Source organism: Tenrec ecaudatus, chromosome 4, assembly GCF_050624435.1.
Source record: "Tenrec ecaudatus isolate mTenEca1 chromosome 4, mTenEca1.hap1, whole genome shotgun sequence".
Lineage (NCBI taxonomy): Eukaryota > Metazoa > Chordata > Mammalia > Afrosoricida > Tenrecidae > Tenrec > Tenrec ecaudatus.
This window is the reverse complement of record NC_134533.1, coordinates 43,170,855-43,188,781: the sequence shown is the minus strand read 5'-3', so window position 1 is coordinate 43,188,781 and position 17,927 is coordinate 43,170,855. Positions and strand designations below refer to the sequence as shown.

Sequence of the window (17,927 nt, the reverse complement as noted above, 5' to 3'; positions counted from 1 at the left end):
GACCTTGGACAAGGTTACTTAACCTCCCTGAATCTCAGATTTCTCCCCTGTATACAAGAGACAATACCCCTAAGATTGTTGTGAAACCTAAAAGAGATAACAAATATTAAATGTCTGGCAAAGACATATTCTAGAAATGTCATTTCTTTTACCTATTTGGCTCTATTACTCAAAGTGACTGGGTCCATCTTTTTACTCTCCATCTTCTTACTTAATGGGCATCCTGGGCCGAAAAGTTCTTTCTTGTTTGGAATTACCCCGCAAATTAGAGGATGGTTTAACATTCCTGACCTTTGCCTATTAAAGGCTACCAATGTTCTACATTCCTTGGGACATGGAAAACTCTCTTAAACTCCTGAAAACACTACTAAAAACTCCAGCATTTTGAAGAGTTTTAGAAATACCTAATGACTTTGACCTTAGCAAATGCACTTCATTTAACCAAAAAATATACACAATTAAGATGGTTAAAAATAAATACACAAAACACCACGTGATTATTTAGAAATTTTACAAGAATATGTATCTTGCTAATTAGGTAGATAGTAATTAGTAGGTATTAAAACCAAAATTCATTGCTATCCAGTCACTCCTGACTCATTGCAACACTGAAGGACAGAGTAGAACAGTCCCTGTGATTTTTCAAGAGTAAATCCTTTTTTATTGGCTTAGAGCAGAAATTCAATGTCTCAACTGTGGAAGCTAGAATTTCAAATCAATATGTCCCAAGAGTAGATCTTTATGGGAGTAGAAAAACTCACCTTTCTCCTGTACAGTGGCTGGTGGTTTCGAAACACTGACCTTGCAGTTAGCACTCCCGGCATAACCCACTATACCACCAGGGCACCTTCATTTTATATCTAAGACAGATTAAAAACAAACAAAAAAAAACCCCAACAAAAACTCACTGCTATCCAGTGGATCCTGACTCATAGAGACCCTTATAGGATAAACATCCTCTGGGTTCTTAAGGTTGTAAATATTTACAAGAACAAAAAACCCCATCTTAGTGGGTGGTAGTTTCAAATTGCTTACCCTTGTGAGTTATAAGCAGTTCAACTGATAGCACAGATGACAGATAGCATAGGTTACAACCTCAGCTCTAACACTTAGGTGTGATAATAAGCAAGCAACCTTTGATGCGCAGTATAAACATCTGTAAAAAATAAACAAAACAAAACTCACTGCCATTAAGTGGATATGGACTCATAGAGGCCCTATAGGACAGGGTAGCACTGACTTGTGGGCTTCTGAGAATGTAACTCTTTCCTTGTCTTTCTGTCTCTGAATAAGGCACTTGGAACAAATTCCTGGCTATGTTTAACATTGATTTAAAAAAAGTCGATATATAGTTAGCAGCACAATATCTGTTAACTCACAAATTCCTTTCTGAAGACAGTATTATAGGCCTTAGTCAATTTTGTCTTATCTGTTTAGAGTCAAAGAGAAAACTGGTAGGCTATTCATCCCAGTAGAAGAGTACGTGTCCAGTTCTGAATGCATAGAGTATAAAAGAAAGATTAATAAGGAGACCTCCAGTTGCTAATTCATAAAATAAAATGGTTGGAATATGATATCTAAGGTTCTGAAATTTTATGACTATTACATACATATAACTGTCTCATAGAGAACTTGGCATATATTAATCATGTAATCAAGTATTTGATTGATGACTGAACAGTTAATAAACTATAAAAACTAGACACAATAATTTGAAGTAGAGGTAAATAGACAATAGAGTCCTCTAAGAGAAACAACATATTTCAGTAGAATACAATGATTGGCAGTTAACAATGAAGGTCCCAAGGCATCAAAAGGTTAAACAGTATGTCCCAATTCTCGGTTAGGAAATTAGGAAACCGGGAAAATCCTTCTATATTTAATTAATGATAGTGATTAAAATACTATTTCACATGAGCGTTATATTCAATTTTCTGGGAAATTCACTTATGTATAACAGATAATTTTTCTGTAATGCTTAATGAAGAGTTAAATGTAATTTTCAGCTATTACCAAGGAATGAAAACCAAGCTGAATGGGCAAGTCCTTAATTTATACCATACCTGGCCACTATTTTCCTTAGATAAAAATATAAGCTAATTAAGCTAAAGATTGACGAATTATGTTTATGTAATGATATATTTTTTATTTAATTGATTTTATGCACTAACTTTTTCAAAAGCAATTAGCTCATGCTCTGTCAACACTAAACTAATGATTTAACAGTGCGTGGATACAATACAAGCTGCTTATATGGCCTATAAATTCCATGTCATCTGGCCCATTTACTTTCCTGACTCCTAATGCTGTTCTGTCCCTGGATATTCTACATCAGTCACACCTATTCCTTTTGCCTGGAAAGCTTTCACCTTGTATGTCTACACCCAAGTCTTATTTCTTTATTAGTCAGGTCTTGTTCAAATGTAACCAAACTGAGACGTTCCCTTAAAAAATGCACCCAACCCCCAATCTTTTACCTGTTTATTTTTGTGGCGACTAATGAGATAATATATATCATTTGGTTATATATTTGTTTCATTCCCAGAATGTACCTTGAAAGGATCAATTTCAGCTGTACGCCAAGAGCAATGTTTGGCAAATACTAAGGGCTTATTTGAATAAATGAAAGAACTGAAAAAGATTTTCATGAAACAACATTTCGAAAAAAACAAAACAAAAACATTGAGCACACACAGTATGCTACTATTTGTATTTTTGTAGCTACATATACAAAAGGGGGTGTGTCTTCAAAAAGTTTGAGACAAACAGAATTATATGTTAATGACATTTTCCTATAAACTTTGTGAAGTTATTGAAAAATTACATATGCGTGGATTCTTTTCTCTAAGTGTGCAAGAAACTGGTTAACAGTTGACTTCATGAAAGTGAAATTTGGAGGTCTGGATAAAATGGAGAATTATTTTCTACTTTACACTCTTTTGAACTAGTGTTTGTATTAAAACCACAAGCTATTAAAATGATCCTAATCACAACCTTTTACTTAATTTTTTAATAACTCAAGAAATATTTTATATTAAGCTCCCATTCTAGAAATAAAATTGTGATAAAAATTCATGGTCATTTAATATCCATCTGATAGACATTAGTTGAAAATCTACTTGAAGGCACTTAACAACCGAACCAAATCCATTGCCATTGGGCTGATACTGACTCTCAGTGATCTTACAGGGCAGAGTAGGCCTGCTCCCCAGGGTTTCCAGGACTGTCCTCTGTAGGAAGCAAACTGCCACATCCTTCTCCAGCAAGTCTTGTGCCACCAGGATCCTTAATCACAAATAACCCCCATAAAAATTGTAGATGAAAAAAATTGTACATGTAGACACTGCTACCATACTTGTTCTGGTTACCTGGCCAAAGTTAACTATTGATACAGAAGATACGAGATTTGAACTCAGATGGAAAGTCCTTTCATTTAATCAAAACTATATAAGGAGTCCTAGTAATGTAGTTGGTTATGTGTTGGGTTGCTAATTGCAAGATTAGCAGTTTGAAAACACTAGCCACTTCATGGAAGATGAGGCTTTCTGCTCTTGTAAACAGTCTAGCAAACCCACGATGGCAGATTTACTCTGTCCTGTAAGGTTACCATGCACTGCATGAACCCATGACAGTCAGAGTGAGGGGCCCTGGATATGTTACTCTCAGATATTTTCTCACAGGAAAGGTTAAAAACAAATATTTACTTTCTTTTAACAGAAATCTCTCAGCTTAGTTCAGGAGCTCACTGAGTAAATGCAGAAATTAAATAGAAAATTGATGATTTTGATGTGGTTGCCAGATATTCCACAGTAATCATTTTTGGGGCATATATACTATTAGGGAACTCTTGGGTTACGTCAATATGGTGATATCTAATAAAATGAATAAAATGTGTGTACACTCTCTGTGTCACACATGCTACACATTTGGCATACATCGCATTTAATTCTTAATCAGATCAGGTAGATCTTACCAGTGTCTAAATTTTATACAACCAGAGACAGCTCTAGAAAGGATAACTAATTCTTCTGAGCTGAAATAGCTAATAAGTGGGGAGCCGTTCTTCAACAATCACGCTCTACTGGAACCAGAAGAGAGTAGCATAGGGCTTACGCATTGCATTGGGCTATGATCTGAAAGGCCAGCCATTGGAAGCCAGGAGCTGATCTGCAAGGGAAAGACCAGGCTTTCTACTCCCATAAACCATTATAGTACTGGAAACTCATGGGGCAGGTTTGCCTCTTCCTCTAGGGTCGTTAAGAGTCAGTATCGAACCTCTGGCAGAGTTTGGTTTGGCGCCTTCCAAACAAAATTATAGTCATACTGAACAAATGATCCTGAATGGGGAGATACAGTTATTATTTGAATTTGACTCTAAGTCAGGTTTGAGTTTATATTGAAGAAATAGTTTATAGTTCATGTTTTCTGGGGGGCTTGAGCTCTACCTTTGACATCATCAATTATAGTTTATCCAACTAAAATTCCTCATACCTTATTGAAGTAGGTATAATCACTGCCAAGAAAGTCTGACATGGCAGCAATGACATCCAAACTTTTTGATTCCAAGATCAGTATTGTCCCTCAATACCATACATGCCTTTAAATGAGGTTTAAGTGAATCATTAGTATTGCAGTCTTTTTTTTTTTACATTTTATTAGGGACTCAGACAACTCTTATCACAATCCATACATATACATACATCAATTGTATAAAGCACATCTGTACATTCTTTGCCCTAATCATTTTCAAAGCATTGGCTCTCCAGGTAAGCCCTTTGCATCAAGTCCTCTTTTTTCCCCTCCCTCCCTGCTCCCTCCTAGTATTGCAGTCTTTAAAGATATTTTAGAAACAACATAATATAAGCTCTGTTCTCTAGGAACAGGCTAAGGATTGTGTAGATCTTTCTGAGAATGCAGCTACAAAATGTAAGAACAGAGTTGAAAAACATAGGATCAGCATATGAATTCAGAAAGAAGTTATACATGGTCTGTAATAGGACATAGCTTCAGAGTAAGTCAGAGTACTTAAACTCAATATCATATTCAATGATACAGTGTCCTTTTGGTAAGATGTCAGAGTATCAGTGTGATATAGGCATTACTTGCAGCGCTGCACCCAACATGAGTAAAATTAATATAGTGGGTAAGAAATCAAACTGCGGATAGTGATGTAGCTTTTCTGTTAGAATGATCACTTCCACGATTTACAAGTTTATCAAGAAGGGCAGAAAAGTGCAAATGGCAAGAAGGGTGACATTGACAGCTGGGCAGTTTCTTCCCCTTAAGTTTTCATATACTCGGTTGCATAAAAATCATTTTTGTGTACTTTATTGATTTGAAATATCTGTAACAACATGCATTTTTAAATGAAAACATTAAATACTTGTAAATGTCTGCGCAGTAATTTAAAAATGAAATTTCTAGTACTACTGTTAAAAGAAGTTAATCTTTGTTTACTGAGATAATTCATATATATATAAATACAACACACATACATAAACTTAATAACAAACACCCCTCACTCTCTGGATGGTATATTTTTTAGATCCAAGTAGTAAAAGTCTCTTTCAAAATCTAAGATGTGGTGTTAAATATGATGGAATAACACTAACATGTAAAACCTATAGAATGCCTACACATTCTGCCACTGTGTTCCACAGCTAACAGCAATACACATAATACACAGCAAATGTAATACAGTAAATTCTGCCCAAATCATCTCTTCTTATACACCAAAGTTTGTTGATCTCTCTGCTATTGAGGTCTAGTGAGCTCCTAAGGGAAAGTTTTACACAAATTAAGAACAGACTGTTTCTCAGTGCTTATTGTCATTTTTCATTAGAACTTTGCCAACTAAGCACACCTTCTATACCTCATCTGATCCTAAGTAATCTCTTTAGAAGTTCAGGCAGGTTTTATGCTGATGCTGCAAAAACAGAAAGAGGGGATTAGGGGGCTCAACTGACTTGTGCCAGGCTCACAACAGAACCACATAGGGCAAAACTGGTGTCTCCTTTGATGGGGCGCAGTTACCCTTCCATCTGCGTCTGAAATCGACGCGCCAAAGCTGCGTCTGGCAGGCACTGCCCACCGCCAGGGAGGGGGCAGATAGGCTGCGCTGCCAGTCTGGGAAGGGGACCAGGGGCCCTTTAACATTTCCCACTTCCTCTCAGTTGAGCAGTCACGCTGGGCTCTTTCTTCCGTTTACTTTCCCCACACCGGGCCTCTTACAAGCGCGCATCCATCCCGCTACGGCGTTTGTCAACAAGCACCCCCTGGATCGACCCGACCCCCAAGAGGCCGCGCCCTGCGGCTCTCCTCAACCCCTCCGAAGCCGCATCCCAGCGAATAAAGCTTCACTCCGCGTGACGCTCACTCACCTCAGGCCCCACAGAGGCCCCCGAGACGACTTCACTTCGAGACCAGACTCCAAACACTTCCAAACCAGCCACAAGATTCAAACCCAAGCCAGCCTCCTTAGCGCCTCGTTTTATTGGCTGCCGCCAGTGTGACGTCACCACGCCAGACGCTGCCTCCGCGCGTGGCTGTTTGGCGCCAGGAGATTCAGTCGCGGAACACAAGGAAGCCTCCCGGCCCCTGCGTTGCCCCGGCAACGCGCGCGTTCGTTTCCGGAGGCGGTGGCCTTGGTGGGCGGGGCTAGGCTGGCTTTGCGATTTGGAGGTTGCTGATGTGCCGGCTGCAGACCTGTGGACACAAAGCCAGGGCTCTGGGTTTAGGGTGGGAGTGAGATTGATGAGGCTGGGTCCTGGGTGTTAATTTTCTTCGTTTTCCCCTCAGGGGTGAGGCCCATTGATCCCACCTTTTGCAAAGAATAGCACCCTATTTCTTGCAGCTATGTAGAACTGAGGTCTTTTCACTTTAATTGGATTTGAGCCCCTGATGTCCTTTCTCAGAACTTGCCTGTGGACTTCCTTTAGTGGTGTTTGGCTGCTTTACATTCTCTCTCTTTTAAAAATTAGCATATTTCGGTTTATTTTCATATTAAATCTAATAGAACAGTTATCTCATTCTTATCAAATAGCTAGAAAAATGGCATATAATTAGTTGCTTCTGGCCGCCCAAAATTAAAACCCCAAACCATTGCCCTAGGGTTCAATCAAACTCATAGTAATCTTATGTGGCATTTCTCAGCCTGTAAATTTTTTTAAATAATGATTTTATTGGGGTTCTTACAGCTCTTATCACAATCCCTCCATACCTCCATTGTGCCAAGCACATTTATACATATGTTGCCATTATCATTCGCAAAACATTTTCCTTCTACTGAGCCATTGGTATCAGTTCATTTTCCCCTCTCTCCCTCCCTCATGAACCCTTGATAATTTATCAATTATTTTTTTTCTTGTCTCCCCTTAACCCACTTTTATGCTTTTCCTCCCTGGGAGGGGGTTATATATAGATCATTGTCAGCAGTCCCCTCTCACTCCCCCTACCTTTCCCTTACCCTTCTGGTATGGCTATTCTTGTTGTTGGTCCTGAGGGGTTTATCAGTCCTGGATTCCCTGTGTTGTGAGCTCTTATCTGTACCAGTGTACATGCTCTGGTCTAGCTGGATTTGTAAGGTCAAATTGGGGTGATGATAGTGGGGGGCGGGGAGAAAGCATTAAAGAACTAGAGGAAAATTGTGTGGTTCATGGGTGCTATCCTGCCACCCTGACTGGCTTGTTTCTTCCTTGTGACCCCTCTGTCAGGGGATGTCCAATTGTCTACAGATGACAATGAGTACCCTCCACTCATTCACCTCCGTATGATTTCTTGTTTTGGGTCTTTGCTGCCGGATACCTGATCCCATCAGCACCTCATGAACACACAGTCTGGTGTTCTTCCATGCGGGGTTTGTTGCTTCTCAGCTAGATGGTTCCTGTTTATCTTCTAGTCTTAGACCCCAGACACTATAGCATTAATAGCTGGGCATCATTAGCTTTCTTCACAAGATTTGCCTATGCACACATTTTGACTTCAGTGATTGTGTCGGGAAGGTGAGCATCAGAGAATTCCAGGTTATTAGAACCAAGTGTTCCTGCATTGAGGGTGGACTTGAGTAGACTTAATGTCTGTCTGCTCTCTTAAAACTTAAATAAATATGTGTACATAGATCTACTTCCCTATTGTTATATGTAGATATATTTACATATACACATGCCTATATTTAGACGTCTATAAATGTCTTTTGCCTCCTTCTAATGATGACATTACAAAATAAAGTCATTGAATGATATTAGTTTACTTCCTTCATGAATGAAGCATCTTTTAAAGTCCCATTTCAGAATGTATAGTTTAAAAAAGAAAAATGCTCATAGTAAAATGGGAAATATCTTAACTTTGTTAAGATGACTAATTTTTGTCTGTTTTTAAATAGTATGATATGAAAAATATTTCCTTATTTATATCACTGTTAATAATACCTATTAACAATTACTATTAATCACCCATTCTGCAATTATGTATTGAACCTATTATTTATATGGTAAGGCACTTCAATATTAAAGACCATTAGAAAACAATTAAGATTTTTTTAGATATGTTCTAGTAATGGATTATCACTACATAAATATGTTAAAACATTCATGAATATTATTAGAAATAAAATAGGAAAATCCCTAATATTAATGATTTTTATCTACTAAATGTTAGTATTGTATATGGTGTACTATATGACTGTACACTCAATGTGCCCGCACTGTACTTTTGTTACTCTCCACGTATTAGGCATTTTATTAGTTACATGTGACATCTCAGGTAATCCGCAAAACAGCCCTTGAGATGTGGGTGCTGGTGTCTTACTTTCTCTGAGGAAATCCTTAAAGAAAAGTATTTCTGTTGAGAATTGAATCATTTATCTCTGACATATTTTACATTGAGTGCCATTAAAATAGTATCAACCCAGTCTGAGCATTTATAAAATTACACTCATCTTTGGTGAATATGCAGATAGAAGTGTTTTAAATGTTGTAATTTTGGATGCCCACATTTTGTGATAAGGTTTGCTAATCTCATAGCTGTCACACCTACACCAAGTACTTGTTATACTTCTAACTTAAAATTGTGTTACAATATCCATTGAAGGATGTTCAGATGTCAAGGACTGCCCTCTTAAGAAACTGTACGTATAATTCAAGCAGATTTAAAGCAGATTGTAATTTGCAGTTACATTCCATACTGTTACTCTTGTCCGCTGACTTCTTTGTCGTTTGACAAAACATGAAAATAAGGGAATGGCAAAGAGTTTTAATGAAACGAGGAGGAAACCAAAAACTTTTGAAACAGCTAAGGAAACAGAAATGATCCTATTTTATAAGAAATGAAATCGTTGAATCTTAAAATTAAATTCTTAGGAAATGGACAAAGGTAGAAATCAAGATAAACATTGGTTGGAAGTCTGCTTTCAACCCGAGATTCAAACAAAACACAACAAAACGCGTAGTAAAGGTGAATTTACACCGGACAAGGGTTCGGTCTTCTTGATCTCTGCAGACTACCCTTTGGAGCTTGCAAGTCCTGAGACCCCTGGTCCGGGCTGAGCCCGGAACCGAAGGCACTCGGTCTCGCGGCCCCACCGGACGCGCCCGCCGGTCCGTCCCCGCGCCTCTCCCCCAGGCGGGCCCTGCGCCGGCGAGCGCGGCTCTTGGACTCGCTGGCGATCGTCGCGGACCCCGTGAGAGGCCAGCTCAGGTGAGCCGCAGGTGGCCCGGTCCCCAGCACGTGTGAGGAAGCCCTAGCGGCTCCGGGTTTCTCGCAGGCCGAGGGAGCAAGCGCCGCACTCGTGCTGCGTCCCCTCGACAGCCATTCCTTCCGGCTGGAAGTTTGCGCACGGCACTTCCTGGGCGGGCGGCCCGAGTGCACGGCTCCCTTCCTCAGCACGCGACTCTCACTTCTTCTGCCTTCACGTGCCGCCCGTCATGTCGTGTTTTTGACCTCAGCAATGAAGTTTTAAGCAGGTGTTTATTTATTTTCCTTTTTTTGGTAGGGAAACTTGAACAGCACATGGTGATTGTTAGATGGCGCCCGCTAAGGCTCCATTCGCCTTTGTGTTACCACAGTTCAATGAATAAGCAAGCCCATTCTCTGGTCTCCTAGTTTAAATCGAATTTGGCACTTGGAGGAGAAAGCTCAATGACTTGCCCAGGGCACCACAGCCGTCTACTAGAATTTCTGACTCCCTGCATTTTTCCTGTTTTCAAAAGTGATTAAATAATCCTAAATCATTGAAGGTGTCTTGCTCTTTGCTAATTGCAGTCAGATTGTGCGTTGTTCGATGGGAACTTTGGCTGCAGACAGGAGGGAAAGGCTACATGTCAAGCTTGTTTCATTCCATTCTTAAGGAAATATTACAGGTTAAAAAATGAGAAAAAACACATCATGTATGGACCTTTACTCATGTTGACAAGTTATCAACTGTTTATTTAATAATTAGGCTATTGACGTTGAACATAGTTGTCTAGAAATTGCAGTAGAAAAGAAAATGCAGGGGATTGCAGTATTTGCTCTTTTTACTTTTCTACTTGTAATGTTCTTTCTGGCTCTGATGTCTGTCTTGGAATTGATGCACATCTTAAAGAAATTATGAAAATCTGGATTTCTGGGGCAAAGTGTTTAGACATTCTTAAATTCCACAAATACATTGTGTTTCCTCTATTGGATCTTTCACAGTATACAGTTAATTTCAAGTGTAGATGAAACAAGCAATACGCTATTGACCTCTTTTCAAAAAACCAACAATTGGAATCCAATGCAGGAGATACTGCAAACACGCAAAGTAATTAAAGTACAATTAAATCGATGTCTTAAATAGGCACAGTGGTCCATGGAGATTAAGGTAACATGTAGATTAGGATTTCAGACTCTGACAGATTAGTTAACCTCTCTATTTTCCTTATCTTTAAAGGTTGAATAATAATCAAAGTACCTGCTTTCTAAAGTGTAGTAAGAATGATATACATTAGTACATATAGTGTGCTTAGAATGTAAGGTATAGTAAGTGCACAATGTATATTAGATATTATTTTGAAAAGTATTAGGAACACTAAATTAGAGAGTTGTTGAATGTCTTTTATATAAGACCTCATGAAAACATGAGACATAAGGATTTAGGCTAAGTTGTCATGCTGATCATATAAAACTTTACTGAAAACAATAATTTTCTGCCTTTAGTAAATTGGTTGCCACATTTTTGTTGTCATATTTGTGACATTATTCTGTGACTTTATGCCCTTGGCAAAGTTAACATTTTGTTCTTAAGACAGTATTTGTTGATGTTATGCTTATAGAATGTCAGTCATTTCAAGATATCATTGGCTGATGTTACATAGCATCAAAATTTCATTTTATTACAAAAGAATGAAAATATTCTATTGATATTTTAGTAATGTTTATATTTCTTTGGAACCAATCACACTGATCTTCATATAACCCCCTCCCAGAGGGACGGAAACAGAAAAATGAGTGAAAGGAGACTGGTCAGTGCAAGACATGAAAAAAATAATAATTTATAAATTATCAAGGGTTCACGAGGGAGAGACGGTGGTAGAGGGTGGGCGAAATGAGCTGATACCAAGGGCTCAAGTAGAAAGAAAATGATAATGTACAAATGTGCTTGACACAATCTATGGATGTATGGATTGTGATAAGAGTTGTAGGAGCTCCCAATACAATGGTTTAAAAATAAAAAAGAATGTACTTTTTGCGAGGTCGGTAAGTGGAATTTCCAGAAGTGAGATTGATAAAATGTTTATTCTGTATAATTTTGAATCCATTTATTTATTCATTTTCTTAGAAAATGTTTACTGAACACCTGCTGCATTTTTGATGTTGAGGATATTGAAAGGTGGATTACACTCTTGAGTAGCTGATAATTAGTGAAGATGGAATAAAAATATTAAGAGGGTTTTTACTCTAATGTCAAGCCTGTTCCTCAAAAATAGTTCAGTAAGAAGTGAAATGTTTTCCAAAGGTCTTCTGTTAATATAGTCTTATCAGTGCATTTATTTTCTCTGCATTTTAAGGAGTTACAGGTTGTATAAGAAAACGGAGCAAGTATGTGAAATCCAGGGAATGTGCCAGTTATATATTTACTTTATTTTAATGGAGAGGGAGCAGAAATAAAAACAAAAGTGTGAAATGCCAAGGAGAATTCATTTGAGTGTTAATGAAATTTTAATTTAAATTAGTATGTACTTCACTATTGTAGACCACAGTGAGATTATCACATCAGAGATTATCCATGGGAAGTCTATAAGAATTTTAGACTGATGGTCTTCTATTTTTTGGGGATGTACTTATAACTTCTTTTTCTGAGGACAATTGTTTGTACAACGTTAAGTTACTTAAGATGAGAATTAGCATCACAAAAAAACAAAACAAATACAAGAACTTGAAAATAGAAGATCCTCAGAACCTAAAATAAGATAGTATTTATAATCCCTCTGTCATTCAGATAGCTTCTCTAGCTGCCTCCCCAACCACATTAAAATTGCAAAAACCACACTAAATATAAACAGCTCTGATATATTGAATAGGAGTCCTGCAGGGACCACCTTTAAGTGCTTGGCTGCTAACTAAAAGGTCTGTAGTTCAATCCACCCTTTGTCTTCACTGCCAGTCTGCTCCTGTGAAGAGTACAGCCTAGAACATTCTATAAAGCAGTTCTGCTTGTCACATGGGGCCACCGTAAGTCAAAATTGGCTCCCAGCAACAAAGAAAACAATGCATTGAACCCACTGTTTAGACTTATATAAAATTCAGGAAATATATTTTAGTAGAGAGTGATGAGCTAAAGAATTTGTTTTCAAATTCTAGATGGTTACAACATTAGTAAGTGTGGAGTTTATCGAACCACATTGCATATTTGTATTTCAGATTGTGTTTGAGGTTCTTTTAAATGACTTGCTTCACTTGCAGAGGAGATTTCCTTTCACTTACTCAAGATGTTCAGATGAAGAGTTCTTATAATCACATTTCTGCTGTAGATTTTTAGTTATTTTTTTTCCATTTCCTAGATGTGTATTAATTTACTTTCCTCCAGGAATTATCTATTCTTTTATAAAATCCCATCATCATCATTGTTTTTTCTTTTCTAGATTTGTTGACCTCCAGAATGCTTCGACACGCATATTTTTGTAGACTCTATAAAGGCTTTCTTTCATGCTGTTTGGAATCTGGCATGCTTAATTTAGGGACCTGGCCCAAAAACATACATTGTACAAGAGAAAGATATAGTGACTGTGAAACCGAGGAGCAAACATGCAAATATGGAGCTCAGCAGTTAAGCCAAAATCGAGATGAAGATTCGAAAGCTGTAGGCCAATTACATATTCCAGTAATGGTGAATGAAGTTGTTCGTTGTTTGGCACCACAAAAAGGGCAGGTGAGTTATTAGTTGCTTTTTTTAAACTCAAAAAATATTAAGCTATAACTCATAGACCATTATATTCATTGTATTTACAAAGTTATCCAGCCATCCGGTCACCCACTGCTATAATGTCAGTTCCAACTGATAGCAACTCTAGATAAGGTTTGGAGGCATTATAAATATTTGCAGGAAAGACGGGTTCCAACTGGTGCGTTTGAACCACCAAACTTGCTGTTAGTATTCTAACAGGTAATGTACAACACTATCAGGGCTCCTTATGCAACCAACAGTGTTGTGGAAATCAGCAACATTTTCTTCACTCCCATAAAAATCCTTATGCCCATTAGCATTTACTCTCCCCTTTTCCCACCCCACATCTTGATGAGATGGATTGACAGTGTGGCTGCTTCCATGGGCTCAGGCCTAGTAACCATTGTGAGCATGCTGCAAGGACAGGCACTGTTTGGTTCTGTTGAACATAGGGTTGCTGTGGGTCAGAGCTGGCTTGATGGCACTGAACGATAACAGCAACACATAAAATTACCACTTATTTATTTTTTCTGTGGTGTACTTAATGCGTACATTCAATATAAATAGAATCATTCAATACATGACCTTTCTACCTGTGTTAGACAGGGTTCTTTAAAGAAACAAAACCAGAATGCTAATCATTTTATATATATTTATACGGATAGATATATAACATAAGAAATAAACAGTTAATTAAATTATAAAGCAGTACAAATGGCTCAGTCAACTCACTCCCGTGAGAGTTGTGAGACACTGGCAGTCCTTCAAGTCTTGAGGGCTGCCGGGTCTGCCGGCACAGGCAGCAAACAGCAAGGCAGGTCACCAACAGTCAGCCAGATGACAGGGTCTGACAGTCCCCAGTTCAAGAGATGTAATTTCTAATTGTGTGGCAAAGCAGGTCTTGAAGGAACCTCAAATTACAGCGACACAGTCCATGGGTGAGGTGTTAGGTGACCCACAGGTAGTGTAGCTTGCAAATTGAGGCACAGAACAAGCAAGGATCCAATGATAAAAGAGCAGGAGACAAGAAAGGTGAGGCTCGCTGAGCCATTTATCTCTGCGCCCTTCAATTAATCCCACATGTGTTTATCGGCTAGGTTGGCACGATAAACTAACTGCCTCATTACCTATCTTATTTTATTTAGTATGTTTGCCAGGCTCATACTCATTTTATTCCATACTTTATCCTTTGGTACTCATAGCGACCTTATAATAAATAGAACAGGGTAGAACTGCCTCTGTGAGTTTCTGAGACTGTAACTCTTCACAGGCGTAGAAAGCCCAGTCTTTCCAACCCTGTTTTAATGTGTATTCTGCAAGTCTTTTTGTGGCTGAATGATATTCCATTTTGTTCATCTGTTCTTCAGCTGAATATTTGCTTCTACTTTTTGGCCTTTTGAATAATACTGCTGTGATCACTCGTGCTTGTTATTGTAGAGACATGTTTTTGATTCTTTTGGCTGTGTACCTCGAATAGTAATGCTGGATTATGTTTACCATTACAAGGAACTACCAAACTGTTTTGTAGCATTGTTTGTTTGGTCAAACTGTTTCAAAAGAAATAAATAACACACTGGCTGAATGGTTAAAGTGTAAAAACAAGGCAAATGTGTTTTCTTTTGAATTTTAGCATCTTTTCAGAAACGGTTAGTGACAAATACATGAATCTAAGTTACTGTTCTCAGTGTTCTTAAGATTTTAAATTTTCAGTTACCGTGCTTAACTTATGATATTGCTGGAAGAGTTAAATAAGATCTTAGATATAAATATGTTTTAAAATCAGAAAGGAAGCTATAAACATTTTCAGTAATAAAATGCTCAAAATGAAAATAAGCTAAATACTATTTAATTTTAAGTACATGTGCCAAAGTAAAATGTACCTGCCATCATGAAGATGGCACAGAATTGGGCAGTGCTATAATCTATTGTACGTAAGTCATTATGCATGGATATTAGTTCAGTGGTGACTAACAGACTAAACTAAATTAAAATACTGTTACCATATATACTCGCACATAAGCTGAGTTTTCAGCACATTTTTGTGTGTAAAATTAGATGCCTCAGCTGATATTTGGGTGGACTTATACCCAAGTATATCGGATTTTTCTTAAAAACAATTAAATCCTTGATATTTTGTTTTCTGTTTTTAGAAGTGGGAACCTTTAATCAAGAAACTACTATTTATAGCTAAATAATTTTTATTTGAAAAATCTATTTTGTTTCTATTTTACCATGGAGGATGGACTGGTTGTCTTAGTGATTAAGCATAAAGACTTCAGAACTGGATTGCCTAGGCTCATATCCTTCTCTAGCACACACACACAGACAGACAGACACACTAATCTCTTAATTTAAAAAAACAATTGTTTGCTCTTTTCTTAGGCAGGATATGCTCAGCAAAATAAACTCAGTGTTGTCATTAACTAAGAAAATGAGATAGATGGTTGAACAAAGCATCTAGCTCAATAATGTAACATAATAACTAACTCTAAAACCCACTGCCTTTCAGTCAATTCTGACTCTTAGTACTGTGTACAATTTCTGAGACTGCGTATGGAAGTAGAGAGCCTCATCTTTCGCCCTTAGAGCAACTCCATTCAAATGGCAGACCTTGTAGTTATCACCTAAATGCATTACTCAGTACATCACCACAGCCTGGTAAAACCCAAATCAAACTCAACTGCACTCAAGTCAATTCTGACTGACATGGGCCAATAGAGAAGAATACTACTGCTCCTGTGTGTTTCCCAGGATGGCTATCTTTGTGGGAGTAAAAAAAGCCTAATCTGATGGAGCAGGTCTTCATTTTGAACTGCTGACCTTTGAAGTTTGTAGTCCAACCCATAATTCCTATGCCACTCGGGCTCCTGGGGTATAAGAAATTCAAAACCTGCCCCTGCGTCAATTCCAGCTCATAACAACCCTATTGGACATGGTATAAAAGGACATAATATGGACTGAAAAATATACCATAAAATAGAAATTAAAATGTTAATTTGATAAAGCTTTTAAGTATATGCAATATGCTTATTTTATATTTTATACATATATGTGGATGTGCATAGACATACATGTGCACTGCACACACATGTGTGCACTATACATATATGTATATGTGCCCATTTATATATGTGTATATGCATATATACACAGACTTCATTTTATGAATAATGTCTGTTTCTAAGTCCAACTTTAATTTGATTTGTAAGTTGGAACAAGTACATACAGTTCTTGTTTACTGTCAATTAATCGTATGTTTGCCTTTTATTGTTAAGTGCTACTGACTAGGTTCTGAGAGCAGCCCCATGGAAACAGAACAAAATACTGTCTGTCTTACATCATCCTATTCTCACAAACATTGTTATTTTTAAGCCCATTATTATAGCCACTCTGTCATTTCCTTAAAGATTGTCCTCTTTTTTTCTCTGACCCTCTACTTTACTAAGCATGATGTCTTTCTCTATGGACTTGATGATATGTCCAAAGTATATGAGATAAAGTCTCACTGTCCTTTCTTCTTCTTATTTTAATCGTTTTATTAGGGGCTCATACAACCCTTATCACAATCCATACATATATCCATTGTGTAAAGCATATTTGTACATTCATTGCCCTCATCATTTTCAAAACATTTGCTCTCCACTTAAGCTCCTGGCATCAGCTCCTCATTTTTCCCCTCCCTTACCACTGCCCCCTCCCTCATGAACCCTTGATAATTTATAAGTTATTATTTTGTCATATCTTGCACTGTATGATGTCCCCCTTCACCCACTTTTCTGTTGTCTGTCCCCCAGAGACGAGGTCACATGTAGATCCTTGTAATCGGTTCCCCCTTTCCAACCCACCCTCCCTTTACCAGTGTACATCCTCTGGTCTAGCCAGACTTGCAAGAGAGAATTTGCATCATGATAGTGGGTGGGGAGGAAGCATTTAGGAACTAGAGGAAAGTTGTATTTTTCATCGTTGCTACAGCCGCATGCTGACTGGCTCGTCTCCTCCTCAAGACCCCTCTGTCAGGGGATCTCCAGTGGTCTACACATGGGCTTTGGGTCTCCACTCTGGACTCCCCACCTCATTCACTATGGTAAAATTTTCTGTTCTCATGATGCCTGATACATATGCTTATGCACCCATTTGTGTTCATTTATTGTATCATGGAGGTGAGCACACAGTGATCTAATTTTTCTTTCTTAGACGCCTGATAACTGATCCATTTGGCACCTCGTGATCACACAGGCTGGTGTGCTTCTTCCATGTGGGCTTTGTTGCTTCTGAGCTATATGGCTGCTTGTTTACCTTCAAGCCTTTAAGACTCCAGATGCTATCTCTTTTGATAGCTGGGCACCATCAGCTTTCTTCACCATGTTTGCTTATTCACCTGATTTGCCTTCAGCGGTTGTGTCAGGCAGGTGAGCATCATAGAATGCCAATTCAATAGGAGAAAGTATTCTTGCATTGATGGAGTACTTGAGGGGAGGCCCGGTGTCCTTCTGCTACCTTAATACTAAACCTATAAATACAGGCACAT

General features: G+C 38.1%; 2 protein-coding genes across 4 annotated transcripts in view; one reads left to right on the top strand and one right to left on the bottom strand.

Moving 5' to 3' along the window:
• Positions 1–6,485, bottom strand: part of KIF18A (kinesin family member 18A) — a 101,354-nt gene extending 94,869 nt beyond the window's left edge. The window contains exons 1-2 of one of the 2 annotated variants that reach the window (XM_075545958.1): positions 6,381–6,468; positions 1,036–1,156 (exon numbers count right to left, since the gene is read on the bottom strand). The gene's annotated coding sequence lies outside the window, so the exon portion shown is untranslated. Of the gene's footprint in view, positions 1–1,035; positions 1,157–6,380 lie in introns of both variants that reach the window. The other variant, XM_075545957.1, reaches the window with a different exon arrangement.
• A 3,090-nt stretch (positions 6,486–9,575) lies between these two features.
• The window catches only part of METTL15 (methyltransferase 15, mitochondrial 12S rRNA N4-cytidine), a 265,624-nt gene continuing 257,272 nt past the window's right edge, over positions 9,576–17,927 (top strand). Inside the window, exons 1-2 of one of the 2 annotated variants that reach the window (XM_075545956.1) lie at positions 9,576–9,693; positions 13,098–13,384. In XM_075545956.1, the coding sequence (XP_075402071.1) occupies positions 13,115–13,384 (270 nt within the window). In that variant the 5' untranslated portion in view covers positions 9,576–9,693; positions 13,098–13,114. Of the gene's footprint in view, positions 9,694–9,803; positions 9,960–13,097; positions 13,385–17,927 lie in introns of those variants that run through there. The other variant, XM_075545955.1, reaches the window with a different exon arrangement.